General features: G+C 40.3%; 1 protein-coding gene across 6 annotated transcripts in view; it reads left to right on the top strand.

The window, feature by feature from the left end:
* Positions 1-19,656, top strand: part of rhobtb1 (Rho related BTB domain containing 1) — a 90,620-nt gene that overhangs the window by 49,690 nt on the left and 21,274 nt on the right. For 5 of the 6 annotated variants that reach the window (XM_072557917.1, XM_072557919.1, XM_072557918.1 and 2 more), the window contains exon 4: positions 11,373-11,558. In XM_072557917.1, coding sequence (XP_072414018.1) covers positions 11,373-11,558 — 186 coding nt within the window. Of the gene's footprint in view, positions 1-11,081; positions 11,154-11,372; positions 11,559-19,656 lie in introns of all 6 variants that reach the window. The other variant, XM_072557920.1, reaches the window with a different exon arrangement.

Genomic DNA, 19,656 nt, shown 5'->3' with positions numbered 1-19,656 from the left:
TGGGTTCTGACAGTGAAAGAATAAAGTAATTGTTGATGTCTTATCGTTCCAACTCTGTGACTTGATTTAGTACTACCTCCATGGGTGTGATATTAGGATCTGGCTCTGATGCACTCACTTGGCAGGAATCAGAAGGAAATTGGTTGGATTTCATGTTGTGACTCGTACACCACAATTGAACAAGAGCAGATGGTGGAGACAGAAATGTAAAGTCTGCATTAAAGGAGGCAATATTCCATGGTCTGCTCAGCAGCACACAGATGCTGAATTTTGGGGCTTTTGATAAAGATGTTACTATTAGAACAGCAGCAAAACATGCAATGTAGTAATAGGTTTTTGAATTGCACTGTGCACAGTCTGAGTCAGTGGAGGTGTTCATCTCAAGCATGAGTGATGTGATATTGCCGGAATTTGTGAAGATGTCATTTTCATCCATGGAAAGAATGATTAACTTGGAGCCTCAAATGCATCAGTTTTGGTGAATGCTTGCAGGACTTCAATGGATTGCCCACTATGAATGTAACAGTAACGGGATTGATCAAAAGTATAACTACAGTCCTTCAATAGTGATCGTGGTGCAATGATCTGCAAACAAATGTTCTTCAGCTCATTGCTACCAAGGAAATGTGGGTGAAGCAGCATCAGTGGGATTTGAAATCAGAGCATTAGCCTGGACTTCTAAGTTACTAGTCCACTGACGTTACAACTACACCACCATCACCCCATGGTGCTTTAAATTACCCGTGAATATGATCCTTTTCCTGTAAACTGTGTTGTGGGAATTGATTCTTATGCACTGCATGTCTCTACTGCTCCTTCTTCTCGTCTAGATTGACATGTCTCTAACATGTAGGCTATTTCTGATCCCACTACTGATGAGGCTCTGCTGATCATTTCCGTCCCTCTTAGGTGTCCAAGGTGTCAGTAAGACTTTTACCAAGCTGATGACTGTGTTTGCAATTGAAGACATAACAAACCTCCAAAGTAGTGGAAGTAACTTGGAAAATAAACGTAAAAGCATCCTTGCGTTTCAAAATAGAATCATGAATGCAGTGTACTAAATTACCTCTCTATGAACCACCATCACCACTGCCACCAACATAATCAGCAATCATTCCTGCTTAGGAATGACTTTTTCAACACACTATGCTTTCAAGTCTTGTGACTTTTATTGCCAATCATATCATCTTCATATATTTGAGTGACAAGTCTAAGTCTCTGAAGGTTTACTCTTGCTATTGCACAATTTCAGAGGAGTCTCAATGCAATTACTGCTTTCTAAATTTAAATTTCTTTTTATATATAATTGAATCTCTCTGGATTCAACGTAATGGAAATGCCTGTATGTGACTTCACCAATTTGGTTAGGATATTCCCTGATGTTAACGGAATATTCCATACTTGGAAGCAAGTGGCCAGATGCAAAATGCTAAGTGCATCAGTACACAGTATTCACCTCCCCCTGTTGCATTCAGCTGGAGGCCTCTGGTTAAAGGCCAGAAATGTTCTGCAACCTGCAATTTCTTTTTAAAAATGGTTGGCTTCTAACTAGAGAAGACACCAGTAGAGTAAAGGAGACTTAAATTTACACTTTCTACTCTATATGGTTCATTTGATGACAGTTGTAGCTTATCTGCAATATACAGACTTAATATTTACTGTATATTTCCCTCCTACTTTTTCAGTTGATTCTGAAAATAAGTTCTGACAAAAAAGTTAGTTTGTTAACATGTCAAATCTTTCTGAATAAATGTTTTGAATAAATTCATTGATGCCTAAAATAAATTGGTTTCCTTCGACCCATGATCAGACCCACAAGGCATTGAACACTTCTGTCAAATCTCCTGTCAATCTCAAACTCTGGCAGTTTGCAACTTCAAATTGCTATAGTTGTGGATGTGGCTTAGGGTTTATAGATCTTTCGTTGTTATCCAACAATTTGTCCTGCAATGACCAGGAGTGCTGAGTCACCAAGCTGGAGGGTGGCTGTGACTTAGTGGAGCAAAACCTGTTTTTTATCCCTCAGAAAATCTTCATTTCTTCTCCCACTTCTGCTATTCTGCCTTTGACTTTGTGGTTGTCTGTCAACTAGCCCAGACTTCTGCCACTCATGACAAGATGGGTAAATCATAATCTGTCTTTATTGGCCCAGAGCTACCCAAGATATTTCTTCAAAGATATCTGTAGTTGCCTCCATCGTAAATCAGCAGGTCTCCACCAGCCACACTGGGGAGCATTAGGCACCAAGAGGATGTGCAACATTGATTAGGGTGAGACTGCATTTGTAAATTTGACTTGGAATGGTTATTTGGTGATTAAGCAAGCACTGTGATGGTCAGTACTAATGGAAAGGTGAGGTAAGGGACTGTTATTGAATGGAGAATTAATTCAGTACGAGAAACCATGACTCTATTGGACTTGTAAGATCTGGTCTGTAAAGGGCTATCCATGTTGCTACCTCCCTTCATCATCCTTCAGCATCATCTCCATTGCTGCACTTCAGCTGCTTACTGCATAGTAGAGAGCAATCTTATTTCACTGTGATGGTGAGATTAGACAGATTGCAGCAGACCAACCGAAATGTTGACAAATTCTGTCTGCTAATCACTGCAAGGCTCCTCCAGATTGATTGAGGTAGTGGAAATCTCATCCCAGCACCCCCAACAGTTTGCTCTATCACAAGTCCATAGATGGCCAACATGCAAAAATATTGAAAAGTTGCATGTCTGAGTTATCAGCTATGTGTTCAACAGATTGTCTTTATCACCTTTCAAGAATTTGAGTTCCTGATGAATATGATACAGCAAGTGTGTTGGTTGTGAATCCTATCAGATTGCATGGGTTGTTTGGAGCAGCAGTTGGTGGCAATGAGGAATTTATAGGAGCCGGGGTGTATTAGATGGCAGTTTCAGGAAGGCAGAAGAGTTGTGGATACAGTCAGGTCGATGGGTTACCTCCAGGAAAGATAGAAGGAGTAGGCAGGTAGTGCAAGAGCCACCTTTGGGTAATCTCAAACAAGGAAAATATAGGTGGTGATGGAATCTCTGGGGAATGTAGCACCAACAGCTAAGTTTCTGGTACCAAGCCCATCTCTTATGTAATGAGGGGTGTTTCAGGTTTCAAGCAATCAATTGTGATAGGAGATTCTCTAGTCAGAGGCACAGGCGGACATTTCTGCGACTAACAAGAAGACCTCAAAATGGTGTGTTGCCCTGCTGGTGCCAGAATCAAGGATGTCTCTGAGAGGATGCAGAATATTCTCAAATGGGAGAGGGACCAGCAGGAAGTTGTTGTACACATTGGAACTAATGACACAGGGCTAGGTTCTGAGAAGAGAATATAGGAAATTAGGCAGGAATGGAAGTAGGTCCTTGAGGGTATTAATATTGTGATTATTTCTGGTGCCACGAATTGAGAGTAGAAATAGGAGGATAGAGCAGATGAATGTGTGGCTGAGAAGCTGGTGGAAGGATCATTGGAATCTCTTTTGGGTTAGAAGTGACCTGTATACGAAGGACAGATTGCACCTGAATTGGAAGAGAGCTAATATACTGGCAGGGAAAGTTTGCTAGAGCTGCTTAGGATCATTTAAACTAAGGGGGTGCAGGGAAATGATGAGAAAAGAGATTAAGGCTGGTGCAGTTGAGAAAAGGAGCAAGTCAAACAGGGCAGCCAAGAACAAAGCAGAGAACGTATAACTGATAAATTAAACTGCATTTAGTTCAATGTGAGAGGCCTCACCTCATGGTTAAGAGCATAGGACTGGGGTATCATAGCGATTACAGTGGCTTAGGTATTATAGACAGGACTGACAGCTTAATGTTCCAGGATACAAATGCTATAGGAAGGACAGAGAAGAGGGAGAGTGGCATTTTTGATGAGGGATAACATTACATCTGTACTTTGGGAGGATATTCCTGGGAGTATGTCCAGGCAAGTTATTTGGGTGGATCTGAGAAATAAGAAAGGAATGATCACCTTATTGGGATTGTACTGTAGACTGGCAGTGCCATAGTGTTAAGGGCTTGGGTGGAGAGGAACATAGGTGTGCAAGAAATGTTTTGATTCAGAATATGAACGTACCTTCGAGAGAAGGAGCAAAACTTGACCTCTTGGGAAATGAGGCAGGACAAGTGACTGAGGTGTCAGTGGGTGAGTACTTTGGGGCCAGTGATCATAATTCTATGAGATTCACAAGAATGATGGAACAAGATGGACCAAATCTAAAAGCTAAAGCTCTAAACTGGAGGAAGGCCAATTTTGATGGTTTTAGGCAAGGGCTTTCAAAAATTGATTGTGGGTGGATATTTGCAGCTAAAGGGCCAGCTGGTGAGTAGGACACCTTCAAAAATGAGATAACGGAAGTCCAGAAACAGTATGTTCTGGTTAGGGTAAAGGGTATGGCTGGTAGGTGTAAGAAATGCTGGATGACGAGAGAAATTGAGGTTTTGGTCAAGAGAAGGAAGAAAGCATATGTCAGCTGTAGACAGCAGAAATCGAATGAATCACTAGAAGAGCATAAAAACAGTAGAAGTATGCTTGAGGGAAATCCAAAAGGCAAAATGGGAACATGAGATAACTTTGGCAAATAGGGTTAAGGAGAATCCAAAGGGATTCTACAAATACACTAGGACAAAAGTGTAACTCGGAGAATATAGGCTCCTGATCTTTAAGTGGCCCTATGTGAGGAAGTGCAGGAGATGGAGGAGATACTAAATGAGTATTTTGCATCCGTATTTTATGTGGATATGGATATGGAGATATAGTACATGGGAAAATAAATCTCAACATATTGAAAAGTAACCATATTAAAGAGGAGATGGTAGTAGACATCTTAATGCATAAAGGTGAAAAAATCTCTGGATCTGAGCAAGTGAAACCTAGAACTTTGTGGGAAGTTGGGAAGTGATTGCTGAGCCCCTTACTGAGATATTTGCATTATTGCTAGCCACAGGGGCGATGCTGGAAGACTGGAGGTTGGCAAACATGGTGCCACTATTTCAGAAAAGTGTTAAGGAAAATCCAGGGAACTATAGACCGGTGAGCCTGACATCACTGGTGGGCAAGTTGTTGGAGAGGAATCCTGAGGGGCAGGATTTACATGTATTTGGAAAGGCAGAGACTGATTGGAGATAGTCAGTTTGGTTCTGTGCGTGGAAAATTATGTCTCACTAGATTGAGATTTTTTTTCTGAAGAAGCAATGAAGAAAGTTGATGAAGGCAGAGTGGCGGACATGATCTATGTGGACTTCAGCAAGGCATTTAACAAGGTTCTGCATGATAGACTACTTAGCAAGATTAAATCACTTGAAATACAGGGAGAACTAGCAATTTGGATACAGAACTGGCTTGAAGGTATGAGACAGAAGGTTGTGGTGGTGCTGGAGCTTGCTTTTCAGACTGGAAACCTGTGACGAATGGTCTGCTAGAAGGGTCAGTGCTGGGTCCATTGCTTTTTTTGTCATTTACATAAAATGATTTCAAATGAACAAAGGAGAAGTGGTTAATAAGTTTGCAAATGACACAAAAATTGGTGGTGGAATGGACAGCCAGAAAGGTTACCTCGGAGTACAATGGGACCTTGATCAGATGGGCTGGTGAACCGAGGAGTGGCAGATGGAGTTTAATTTATTTAATTGTGAAGTACTGCATTTTAGAAAGGCATATTAGGGCAGGACTTGTATGCTCAATGGTAAGGTCCTGGGGAGTGTTGCTGAGCAAAGAGACCTTGGAGTGCATGTTCATATTTCCTTGAAAGTGAAGTCGCAAGTAGACAGGGTAGTGAAGAAGGCTTTTGGTTGCTTGCCTTTATTGGTCAGTGCTTTGAGTATAGGGGTTGGGAGGTCATGTTGCAGCTGTACAAGATGTTAGGCCATTTTTGAAATATTGTTTGCAATTCTGGACTCTCAGCTATAAGAAGGATGTTGTAAAAGTTGAAAGGGTTTAGAAATAATTTAAAAGGATGTTGCCAGGGCTGGAGGGTTTGAGCTTTGGGGAGAAGCTGAATAGGCTAGGGCTATTTTTCCCTAGAGCATTAGAGGCTGAGGGATGACGTTATAGAAGTTTATAAAATCATCAGGGGCATTGATAGGGTGGATACCCAAGGTTTTTTCCCCAGGATAGGGGCAAGTCCAAAACCAGAGGGCATAATTTTAAGGTTTAAGGAGCAAGATTTAAAAAGGACCTAAGGGACAACTTTTTCACGCAGAGGGTGTTGTATGTATGGAATGAGCTGCCAGAGGTGATGTTGGAAGCTGGTAAAATTACAACATTTAAAAGGCATCTGGATGGGTATATGAATAGGAAGGGTTTAGAGGGTTATGGGCATGGACAAGTTGGACTGAAGGGTCTGTATCCAATCTGTATAGCTCCATGACACTCGCACCTTTACTTTACCCTGGTACTTCGGATGCTTCTGTCTTAGAATGAAAGGAACATGACTCTGCTAGAGCACTGTGTGTTATCCTTTGTCATTCTCTGAACATGCTAAGTTGTTCATTGATTTTATTTTAGCTGTTCCTTCAATCAGAGAATTGTCTGGCATTTTTTGAAACAGCAGTAGAAACATTCTTGTGAGGTTTGTAATTGGTTGAAGACAGTCTTGTATGCACCTGGGATGTTGTGAAGCAAGTTCTGCTCCTCCTTCCAGAACAGATTTGGAGGCCAAATCATCTCCACTCCAGGACATCACAGCAGAAGTAGTGAGCTGGGCTCAACCGTCTTCAGCTACTTCATCAATGACCTACCCTCCGCCATCAATCAGAAGCAGAGATGTTCATTGCTGGTTACGCAATATTCATAATTCCCGTTCACAATTCCTGGACACTGAAAGGAGCTGTACCTGCATGTAACAGGGCCTGGACCACATCAGGCTTGAGTTGATAAGTGGCAAGTAACATCAGTGACCAGCGCTAACAATAGAATCTAAATGTTACAATCACTGAATTTCACCACTAACATCCTGTGATTGCCATTGCTCAGGGATCTAATTGGACCAACCGTACACTCTGTCAGAGCCTGGTTTCAAGTCCCATCTGCTCCGGAGGTGCATCATAGCATCTTTGAACAGGCCCATTAAAAATACCTCTAAATATTTTGCTGGAAGGACTAGTGGTATTAACCTATCTCTTGACTGTCCAAAGCCTCCACAGTCTGAGGAGTATGATATTGACAAATGACTTGAATAGGGAATAAGACAGAAGATGGAGTATAATGTAGAGAAGTATGATGTTAGTCACTTTGTTTGCAAGAATAGAAAAGCAGATTTTTAAAAATGCTGTATCTTTTGGGTTATGTTCAAACAACTTTTTGTAATGGAGAGGTTCAGAATGCAAGTGGTGCAAGCAATTAGGAAGGTAAATGGCATGTTAGCCTTTATTGCAAAGGAATTGCAGTTCAGGAATAGAGATCTAGCTGAAATTGTCCAGTGTTTTGGTGAGAGCACATCTGGAAATCTGTGTACAGATTTGGTCTCAAGTTACAAATTTATATATTTGTATTGGAGGTGGAATGGCAGCGGTTCATTAAAGTTGTTCCTGGGATGAGTGGGTTTACTGGTGATGAAGCTGAATTAACTCGAGAAGAGGCCAATCATTTAGGACTGAGATGAGAAGAAATTACTTCACTCAAATGAGTGTGATACAGTGGAGTTTTCTACCTCCCAGAAGGATGTGTGCGCTTCATTGTTGAGCCTGCCTAAGGCTGAGATTGACAAGTTTTTGGTCCCTCACAAATCTGAGGAATAGGCAGGAAGGTGGAGTTGAAGCCCAAGTTCAGCTATGATTGTATTAAATAGTGGAGTGTGAGTGAGGAGGCGATGGTTTAGTGGTATTACTGCTAGAGTGTTAATCCAGCGACCCAGGTAATGTTCTGGAGATATGAGTTCAAATCCCAGCATAGCAAATGGTGGAATTTGAATTTAATAAAAGTGTAAGTAAGAGCCAAGTGATGACCATGAAACTGTTGTTGATTGTAGAAAAACCCATCAAATTCATATCGTCCTTTAAGCCACAGCAACATGATTGACTCTGACTCTGACTCTTAACTGCCCTCTGAAGGTGGAGGGTGAGCAGCTGGAAGTTATGGTACACCTTGGTATCAATTATATAGCTAGGAAAAGGGATGAGGACCTGAAAAGTGAATATAGGGAGTTAGCTTGGAAGCTAAAAGGCAGGATGAGCTGGGTAGTAATCTTAGGATTGCTACTGGTGCCACATGCTAGTGAGGTTAGGAACAGAGAGTGAGTGTAGCTGATCTTGTGGCTGCATAAATGGTGTAGAAGGGGGAGGGGTTTCAGTTATGTGGATCATTGGGATACTTTTCTGGGGAAGTTGAGACCTGTACAAGGGGGATGGATTGCAGCTGAACTGAGGAGTAACAATACCCTGGGTTTGCTAGAGCTCTTTGGGAGGTTGAAACTAGTTTGGCAGGGGGATGGGAATAAGAGCTTTGGGTCAGAGGATGGGGTTGCTGGTGAGCAGGCAAATGCAGCATGCAGAGAGTCTGTGAGGAAGGATAGACAGTTGATCGGGTAAAGTTGCAATCAGTGTGATGGGTCAATTTAAAGCAAGAAGTCAGGAATAAGGGTGTTGAACTTAGATCCTGGATCAGTACTTGGAGCTACAATATTGTGGCCATTATGGAGACTTGGATATCACAGGGGCAGGAATGGTTGTTGGATGTTCTGGGGTTTAGATATTTCAAATGGAATAGGGAGGGAGATAAGAGGTGGGGGAGTGGCATTGCTATTCAGGGATGGTATCTTAGCTGCAGAAAGGGAAGTTGTCGAAGAGGGTTCGGCAACTGAGTCAGAAACAGGAAAGGAGCAGTCGTTTTATTAGTTGTTGTCTATACACCCCCACCCCACCCCAATAGCTACAGAGAGATGGAGGAACAGATTGGGAGGCAGATTTTGGAAAGGTGCAGAAGTAACAGTTATGTGTGATTTCAACTTCCCTGATATTGATTGGAACCTCCTTAATGCATATAGTTTGGATGGAACAGACTTTGCCAGGTGTGTCCAGGAAAGATTCCTGACACAATATATAGATAGGCCTACTAGAGAGGAGGCCATATTGGATTGGTGCTTGGCAATGAACCTGTTCAGGTGTCAAATCTCTCAGTGGGATAGTGATCGCAACTCCCTGACCTTTACTATACACACAGAGGGAGATGGGAGCAGATGGTAGAGGAAAGTATTTAATTGGGGAAGGGAGAATTAGGCAGAAGCTGGGTGCCTAAATTGGGAATAGATATTCTCAGGAAAATGCATGACAGGAATATGGAGGCTGTTTAGGGAGCACTTGCTGCGAGAGGTGGATAGGTTTGTCCCTCTCAGGCAAGGAAGGGATGGTAGGATGAAGGAATTTTGGTTGACAAGTGATGTGGAACATCTAGTCAAGAGAAAGAAGGAAGCTTGCATAAGGCTGAGGAAGCAAGAATGAGACAGGGGTCTAGAGGGTTACAAGGTGGCCAGGAAGGAATTGAAGAATGGACTTGGAGCTAGAAGGTGGCATGACAAAGCCATGGCAGATAGAATTAAGGAAAACCCCAAGGCGTTCTACACTTATGTGAGGAGCAAGCATATGGCCAGAGTGAGGGGAGGGTGGATCAGGAATAGTGGAGGGAACTTGTGCCTGGATTTGGAGGAGGTATGAGAGGTCCTTAATTAATGCTTTGCTTCAATATTCACTTTTGAAAGAGACCTTCTCGTTTTGTGAGGACAGTGTGAAACAGGCTGAAACACTTGAATAGGTTGATATTAAGAAGGAGGATGTGCTGGAAATTTTGAAAAATATGAGGATAGATAAATTCCCTAGGCTGGACGGGATATACCCAAGGTTATTATGGGACACGAGGGAAGAAATTGCTGCGCCTTTGGCAATGATCTTTGCGTCCTCGCTGTCCACTGGAGTAGTACTAGATGATTGGAGGATAGCAAATGTTATTCCCTTGTTCAAGAAAGGGAATAGGGATAACCCTGGGAATCACAGATCAATCAGTCTTATGTCAGTGGTGGACACAATATAGGAGAGAATTTTGAGAGACATGATTTATGATTATTTGGAAAAGCATAGCTTAATTAAAGATAGTCAGCATGGCTTTATGAGAGGCAAGTCATGCCTCACAAGTCTTGTTGAATTCTTTGAGGATGTGACAAAATACATTGAAGCTAGAGCAGTGGATGTAGTTTACATGATTTTTAGCAAGGCATTTGATGAAGTTGCCCGTGGTAGGCTCATTCAGAAAGTAAAGAGACGTGGGATACAGGGAAATTTGGTTTTTGAATACAGAATTGACCGGCCCTTAGAAGACATGGTCGTGGATGGAAAGTATTTAGCCTGGAGCTCGGTGACTAGTGCTTTGCAGAGATCTGTTCTGGGATCTTTACTTTTTTTTTACTTAGGCCATCAATAATGAGACTGATCATTTCAAAATGAAAGCTTGTAATGTAGCTTTGTCATGATTATATTTATTTTGACAATTTATTCCAGTTATGTAATATTTTAATAAGTTTGACTTAAGGTGTTATTGTTATGCCTATTATTTTACAGAAAAGTACTTAATCAAATTAATGGGTGGCACAGTGGTTAGCACTGCTGCCTCACAGTGCCAGAGACGTGGGTTCAATTCCTGACTCAGGCAACTGTCTGTGTGGAGTTTGCACATTTCTCCCCGTGTCTGTGTGGGTTTCCTCTGTGTGCTCCGGTTTCCTTCCACAGTCCAAAAATGTGCATGTTAGGTGAATTGGCCATGCTAAATTGCCCGTAGTGTTAGGTGAAGGGGTAATATGGAGGAATGGGTCTGGGTGGGTTGCTCTTCGGAGGATCGGTGTGGACTTGTTGGGCTGAAGGGCCTGTTTCCACACTGTAAGTAATCTAATCGAATCTAATCTTAAAAAAAAAGATTTATTCACCAAAATAATAGAAGCCTGAGGCAGTTATGGCAGCTGGATGATCAATTAAAGTAACATTAACATGGAAAAATATTTTATTCAATCTAAAAATAATGCGACATGTAAGTGTTCATTTTCAAACCCAAAATATAATTCAAACATTTGTTTTTATTAACATTTTGTACAGAGAATGAGATCCAAAGTAAATACTGCCTCCAGGAAACTAACTCATACAAGCATTGTGGACATATCACATGAGGTAATGTAGCAAAGTTAGCTCTGGTACTACCAGGAGGAAGTGCATGACTAGATTTGTGTTTCAGTATCATTCTCTACTCATTTGCAGTATGTCATCAGTTTTGCGTGGAAGGAGATGTTACACACTGCTGAAAGCAACATGTAAATAGTCTTAATAAGGTGAAAAACTGCTTATCAGCATTCAAATTAACCAGTTACAATCTTTATGTTTTGTTTTCAGGTCTGATGTGGTGGTCCTGTGCTTCTCAATTGCTAACCCCAATTCACTTAACCATGTAAGAACAATGTGGTTTCCTGAAATCAAGCATTTTTGTCCACGAACACCTGTTGTCTTAGTTGGCTGTCAGTTGGACTTGCGTTATGCTGATCTTGAGGCTGTAAATCGTGCACGCCGCCCCTTAGCAAGGTACTATATGATACTTGAGCTGTAAATATCTTGATAACAGGCGCATGTATTTCAGTAAAAATCCACATAGCATAATTCTAATACTTACGTAAAGTTTTGACTCAGGTTGTTGCACATCAAGTGAGTTGCCTTTCTAATGGCAGAAAATTAATATGCAGATTCAGTATATAGCAACAAACGTAATGAGCCACTGGACCATGCAGATGGTATGTAAGTTGGGAAAGAACAGAGATTGGTGCTGAATACAGAAATACACAGGAAGCCAGTTTGGCAGTGTTTCAATCTAACTGCCAAAATATATTCTAGCTACTAAATCCCCAGCAGTTAGCTAATGAAACAAATAAAAAGGTAGGCGCATTGCAAAGAAAACTGGTGGAAAAACTGAAGATTATAGGAAGCAAATCAACTGATAACAAATCGCCAAGCCAAAAAAACATTAAGTTTAATAACAAGACTCATTTTGAAAGACTCGACTTAAGAAAAAAGGAGCCTGTGCAGAATTGAAGGTGCCCCGCAATTGAATCCTTTAGAACAAGGAGCTGTTTGCCTACTGTTCCTGGCTGTGGTAATTTTTCATTTTATAAATGATCATTTCTGCCTCTATTACTTCACATTGCCAATTACCAGTATAATTTGCATAATATGTAATAAACCCTAATATTGTAGTGCAGTTAGCAAATGTCTGTTAATTATTTAACTAATTTGAGTGTTCTTCCTTTCACTTTTCTTTGTCTTTACCTCAACTATAAAAAATGCAATTTTTTATATTTCTGCATATGAATCATCCATGACTTTATCTTTGAGCTGAAGAAGCACCAATCCTTTGTGATGCTGCTCTCTGTCCAATAAAAATATTGGTGTAGCTAAGAGAAACTTCAAGCAGAATGTATGCAGTACAATCCTTGGAAAAAGACTCACTCTGAAGTGGCTTCCTCCATAGGGCTGTGCCAGATGAATGGGCTTTGTCTGTCACAAGCCACAGATGAAGTCTCTGTGGTTTACTTTCTGTTCAACCTTGCAAGACTCATTTTATAGGAGAGTTATGAGCCTCATATGTCACAGGAGTGGTGCTTGGATAATTTTGCACCATGTCTTCAAACAAGTCCATTGTGATTCAAGAATATCCAATACTGGAAGAAAACATTGTGATCTAGTCCCATATGATATTTTCTTAAGCCAGCATCTCCATTCAAATACATACATCTTAAAACTTTCCAACATCTTCATAGGTTTATTGATACTGCTTCTTCCAATGTTTACTTTTCAGGCTGTTACACAAAGGGAAATATAAACTATGGAGGGCCTTGTAACTCATCCTTTTCTGATCAAAAGTGCTCAACTGCTGATCTAATGATTGCAGATTTTGTCTCCACTACCTCCATGAGTAATTATCATTCCAGCAATTGATCATTTTTGCAAGAAATATTTCTGACTTCAATCCTGTGCTTGTTTTCCACCTGTTAGTGCTGAGGTCCCTTTGCTCTGCATTAAGGTTTAACTGTATTGGCACTCCATAGTTTTCTTATTCTATTCCATTTAATATTTCATAGCTCCCTAGATTTCTTTCTCATATGACTTCTCTCAATATTGGAAGGTCCAAACTTTTCTAGGGCTTACAAAGTTAAAAATCACACAACACCAGGTTATAGTCCAACAGGTTTAATTGGAAGCACACTAGCTTTCGGAGCTTCCAATTAAACCTGTTGGACTATAACCTGGTGTTGTGTGATTTTTAACTTTGTACACCCCAGTCCAACACCGGCATCTCCAAATCATTTCTAGGGCTTAGTCTTGTTGCCAATGATTTCAACACCTCCAGAGTTTCCTTTTAAGCTCCTCTTATGCCTCGCCTATAAGTGAATGTGAGACTTGTTTTCTATATCGTGGGATATGTGTGCCACTTATGAGGCCAGGATTTGTATCTGTGCCTAATTGCTCTTGAACTGATTGGCTTGCTAGGGCCATTTATGAGTCCAGTGTCAAGTACACTGATGTGGTCTGGAGTCACATGTAGGTCAGACTGGGTGATTGTACAAACTGGAAAATTTAGCTTGTATACCAGAAATGAAGCTATGTATGAAGTAAAATGTTCTCGTTTATGCCTAAGTTTCCAATGTGCACTCTTGGTAGGTAAGAGTGTGAAATTGGACATTTCCCTGTTAAGTGTAGAGTCTATAGACATGAGATCTTTTCAAGCTGTTGCTATTTAGGTCATCTTGTTAACTGAATAGCATGCTTTCTAGTCTTGCAATGTGTAATTTGTTTAAAAAAGACAGGCAAATTTGCTACCTATATACAGATCTGAATAAAAGACTGATTGATTGATTGATTAATATTTCAGGTGTGGATGACTCCGAATTGAAAACTAGAAAACAAATAAGAGCTTTCATCATTTGAGTGAATTGGAGGTAGAAGAGAACAATTGGGAAGGAGTTAATGGATATAATGACTTTCAAAGACCGTTCATAATGAGCTTAAAAAAATTAAAGCTATTGGATGATTGACAAAGATTATCTCAGTCATTCAGAGAGAAATCAACCATGGCTAACCAAGGAAGTTATGGAGAGTATTAAGTTGAAAGAAAAAGGCAAAAGTCAATGAAAACTGAGATAAATTCAGAATCTAGCAAAGGAGGACTAACTGACAACCAGAGCTTTTTATTTTAGAAAGGGAGAGATCAAAGTGAACATTGGCCTCACAGAAAATGAATCTGGAGCATAATTATGGGGAACAAGAAAATGGGAGAGGAGTTAAACATATTTAAAATCAATCTTTACAATGGAAGATCCTTTGAACATCTCATTAATAATAAAGAATGTGGGGGAGGAATTGATGGTATTAGGCAAGAACATTTAAAAGTTGATTGGGGGCAGATGTTCACAGGTAAAGGGACGGCTGGAAACTGGGAAGCTTTCAAAAATGAGATAACTAGAGTTCAGAAACGGTATGTTCCTGTTAAGATAAAGGGCAAGGCTGGTAGGTATAGGAATATGGAAAGCTTTCAAAAATGAGATAACGAGAGTTCAGAAACAGTATGTTCCTGTTAAGGTAAAGGGCAAGGCTGGTAGGTATAGGTAAAGGCTGGATGACTAGAGAACTTGAGATTTTAGTCAAGAAAAAGAAGGGAGCATGTATAGACTGCAGAGATCGAGGGAATCCTTAGAGTATAAAGGCAGTAGGAGTAAACTTAAGAGGCAAGACAGGAGGGTAAAAAGGGGACATGGGATAGCTTTGGAAAATAGGGTTAAGGAAAATTCAAAGGTATTTTACAAATACATTAAGGACAGAAGGGTAACTAGGAGAGAATAAAGCCCCTCAAAGATCAGCAAGGCAGCCAATGTGTGGAACCACAGGAGATACTAAACGAGTATTTTGCATCAGTGTTTACTGTGGAGAAGGACATGAAAGATATAGAATCTGGGGAGTAGATGGTGATATCTTGAAAAATGTCCATATTACAAAGGAGGTGGTGCTGGCTGTCTTAAAATGCGTATAGGTGGATAAATCCCCAGGTGTGCCCTAGAACTCTGTGGGAAGCTAGTGAAGTGATTGCTGGAGCCCTTGCTGAGATATTTGTATCATCGATGGTCACAGGTGAGGTGCTGTGAGATTGGAGTTTGGCAAATGTGGTGCCACTATCTAAGAAAGGCTTTAAAGAAAAGCCAGGGAACTATAGACTGGTGAGCCTGACACATGTGGCACAGTGGTTAGCACTGCTGCCTCATAGCGCCAGCGACCCGGATTCAATTCCCGCTTCAGGCGACTGACTTCTCCTCATGTCTGTGTGGGTTTCCTCTGGGTGTTCAGGTTTCCTCCCACAGTCCAAAAATGTGCAGGTTAGGTGAATTGACCATGCTAAATTGCCCGTAGTGTTGGGTGAAGGGGTAAACGTACGGGAATGGGTCTGGGTGGGTGCGCTTCGGCAGGTCGGTGTGGACTTGTTGGGCCAAAGAAAGTAATCTCGTCTAATCTAATAAGAATATGAAAAAGACATGGCGCCATTTTGAAACAGACCTCCCGTCTGCTCCATTTTTTTTTGTCCCTCTAGCTTATCTAATTGGTTCTACTGCTTTGATAAAACATATTGATCTTTCCAGGAACCCAGCTTTGATATATAGGATGGTATGAGCAGTAGGAAGTCAGTGACAGGGAAGCTTCTAGAAACAATTATTGGGGATAGAATTAATAGTTACACAGAAAAAGTGGCTTGATCAGGAAAAGTCAGCATGAATTTCTAAAAGGGAAATCATGTTTAACTAACTTGGAGTTTTTTTGAAGAGGTTATAGAAAGTTTCAATGAGAGTAAAACTGTTGATGTGGTATACATGGACTTTCAGCCGGTTCTTGATACAGTGCCACACTACAATGGAAAAAAAAGTTATAGGTCATCGAATAAAAGGGTCACTAGCAACATGGCTGATGTTTAGACTGGAGGAAGGTTTGTAGTAGCATTTACCTGGGATCAGTATTGGGACCCTTTCTTTTCTTGACATATGCTAATGACCTAGATCTTGGTGTGCAGGGGGATACTTCAAAGCTTGCAGATAACAAAAATGAAGTTCTTTATGCAGGAAAACTAATTTGCAGTAAAACTAATGGGACTCGTTCACCTCAAAAGTTAATCCAAGTTTCTCCAGAACACCAAAATATATGCTAGGCAAGCATTTGAGTAGGTGCTCAATGCCTTCAGTACATTCCAAAACAACTAGCTTTGGAATGGAACACTCAGCATTCTCAACACCATATGTGCCATGGTTGCCTTTAATTCTCCTAAGAACTACTAGATGACTATGGTGCTTTACTTTCATGTGTCAGTAGGCTGTTTGGACATTACCTCAAGGAGCATCATGAACAAGAAAGCACAGAAACTGCTGATTAGTATTTGATGCAAAAATGGTAAATCTTCATTATCACGAAGATATTTTTCAGTAAGGGTCATTCCATGAGCCAAATGCTAACATTGTCATTTATAGGCTTCTTCACCATTGTGCAATGACAATAACGACTTTATATTACAGGTCTAAATTTAATGTTCCAATACAGTTCACAAGACTGTTGTCAAAGTACAGTAGAAGAGTTGACTGAAAATCATCAGGGTAGATTTTAAGAACATCTGAGAAAAGCAAAATGATTTAGAGTCCAGGCAGCTGAATTTACTATTATTATTAGTACAACAATTAAAATCTGCTGCACAACTGAACAGAGTTGTGGACACTCAGAACTTCCAGGAGATTGTGGAGATAGCGGCGACGTGAGGCTGTGCGTGGGGTAGCCATTCAGAGGGTGATTACCATTTGCAGTATTGATTTTTGCTTCTTGTTTTCACTGTGGTGCACTGTGCAGAAGCAAAAAGAATTAGTAAAGATGCTGGTTGAATGATTATGCAGAGATGAGGAGGGGTTAAGGCCGTGCAGTAATCTGGGGGAAAAAAACCCCACAAATTTTAAAATTGGGGCATGCATCTCTGAGAACCAATGTAAGTCATAATGATGTTAATGGGTTAATGAAATTTGGTGCAGCTTACGATGCAGACTGCCAAATTTTGAATCTGATCAGGTTTACTGATGGTTCAAGTTATGACAACATTAGAATACTTGAATTTGACATAACAGATACAAGGATGAGGGTTTCAGTAGCTGATGAAGTAAGGCAGGATGGAAGTATGAATAATGGAACTGGAGCTCGATAGCTTTAACTGTTGGAAAGGGTGTAAGGCCAGAGGCTGAGCTCCGCTCACGATCAAATAGGAGACAACAGCTTAAGACAATAAGAAGGACGAAGGATGGAGTCTGTGGCTAGGGAAGAGTGTTTGTGATAGGGACTAATGAAAAAATAGCTTTGGTCATTCTAATCTTTTTAATTAGCAAAACATTTTGCTCATCCAGTATTGATGTTGGATAAACAGCATGACAAATGATTTTGAGTGACATTAGAGGTTGTATGTATAATAGAAATTAAGTTACTTGTTCATAGGTTTTTTTGGCAGTCTTCTAGCACTGCCTGCATCTCTGGATCCAATGTTCCTTGCTGTTCCTAAAGTTTTCATTTTCCTGAGTCCAGTCTCTTTCCACTTTCCTTCCTTACCCCATTATTGGCAGCAAAACCTTCAGCCTCACTTGTCTTACCCCCTCAGATTCCTTCCCTAAACTGTTTTGTCTCCCTCCATTTTTAAAAGATCTTCTCAAAAGCAGTAATTAAGGTTCTTTTTCAATCCGTGCTCCTAATTTCTCTCTGGTATAATGCCCATATTTTCACTTGTCCTGCAGCCATCTATGAAGTACCTTGGACATTCCTTATATTAAGTGTCAGATTTCACTGTCATGTTGGTCTCTTGTGTCTGGGTCAGAAGCTTGCTGGATTAGGTCACGAGAGAAAACTGGAAGAATGGAGGAGGTGATTTGATGAGACTGGGTTTAAAGGACAAGGGTTAGATGCATAGGATGGTTAGAAGGGTTAAAAGGCCTATCACCAAGGTACTGTGGAAACAGTCAAGGGTAGCTAAATCTGGTCTTCAGTGGTGTTAGCTGTAGTAATTTTGTGTGCGAGGTAGAGTTTGTTGATTTAGATCCCACTCCAGAGACTGGAGCACATGGTCTTGAACTGTCAGACTGCTATTCTTTAGATAAAATATTAGACTGACAATTCCACTGTCCTGTTTGATAAATATGTTTAAATATGAGTGGACTTATTTCTGGCAGTGGTGAAAATTGCTGACTGTAGAATTAAGTAGTGCAGTGAGGAGTTTGGAAGATCCTCTTTAGTGTATATCAACTTTTTCTTTAAAATTTAAAGAAGCTGGTTTTGAAGATGAATTTGAATCTTCTAATTGTCATGCAATAAAGACTTTCAACCAATTCTATTAATAAAAATAGGTAGGAGCAAATTCACTTGACCTTTTGATGACTTGATTGCCTTTGTCAGCTGACCATAATAGAAGTTATTTTTGGCATTTATTCAGTCTCTGAATTAAATATCCCTGCATTCTTTGAGAGACGCCTAAGCCAGTTATCGATTTATAAACCAAATTACTTAATCCTGGCTGCCTCACAACCTGCCTGCTCTCACGTAACAACTGGTCTGTGTAAATCTGGCTTTTATCTAGGTTGTTACATGCACTAGTGACTCTTCAGTCACAATGTCAAAACAATTTGCTTAAACTTACAGATGACAACCAATTTTTCATTTGAATTTCTCTATACATTTGAAGCCACATAATATAGTTTTAAGTGTTAATTTAACTTGATCAAGTCTTGTTTCGGATCGAACAGGATGTTAGGAAGATGGAACTTACCAAGTTTGAAGTTTCTGGCTAAAGTCTGATTAGTTTTGCTTCTGATACAATTTTGGAAGGGGTCTTGAATTAGGCATCTGGTGCTCCAGGCAGAAATAGGCATGAGCCTCACCAATATACATAAATTGGGAGTCCTTTGATGTACTTTAGACACAAAACAATTTTGATGAATTTTGACAATACATGGCAGTTACATTACAAGCTCACCGACTTACACTAAACAGAATAGAGCCAAAGCAATCCCCTTTTAATGGGATTGTTGCAATTTGCTCAACAAGGGCCAAAAATGTATTTATGGTGAATTTTTATTTGGAAACAGGGAAGTTAAGTGTGTTACTCAGGTTTTCAGTGTGGCTTGAACATAAGCCTCAACTAAACTGAGTAAGCTTTTATAGTCAGTAGTTAGGAGAAATCTGCTGATGGAATCACCTAGAGCTTAATGGCTAACTTGTTTGAGACCAGCTAGAAAGTGGAGTGAAAGATGCATGAATCTTACAAGCCATTTGAAAGAAGCGCTTGGAAGATGATACATTTTTATACTGTAGTTAATCATGTTGCTAATCTGAAATTTATTGACACTCCACTTGTCCTTTCTCTTTGTTGCATCAGGATGGCACATTTAGATCCCCATAGGTCAGATGGTAACATGCCTGTTCTGTACTAAGTACATCTCTATTGACAACTTAAAAAGAAGTTGTTCCTATATTACTGTAATACTTCATTTGTCATACTAACTTCCACTGAATAATGTAATTTCAGTTTTTTGCAATACTAACTACTTTATACATAGTTCAAGGTGTATTTTTC

This window comes from Chiloscyllium punctatum, chromosome 38 (genome assembly GCF_047496795.1).
Source record: "Chiloscyllium punctatum isolate Juve2018m chromosome 38, sChiPun1.3, whole genome shotgun sequence".
Lineage (NCBI taxonomy): Eukaryota > Metazoa > Chordata > Chondrichthyes > Orectolobiformes > Hemiscylliidae > Chiloscyllium > Chiloscyllium punctatum.
Note: the sequence above shows the minus strand (reverse complement) of the source record. Positions and strands in the feature narration are given on the sequence as shown.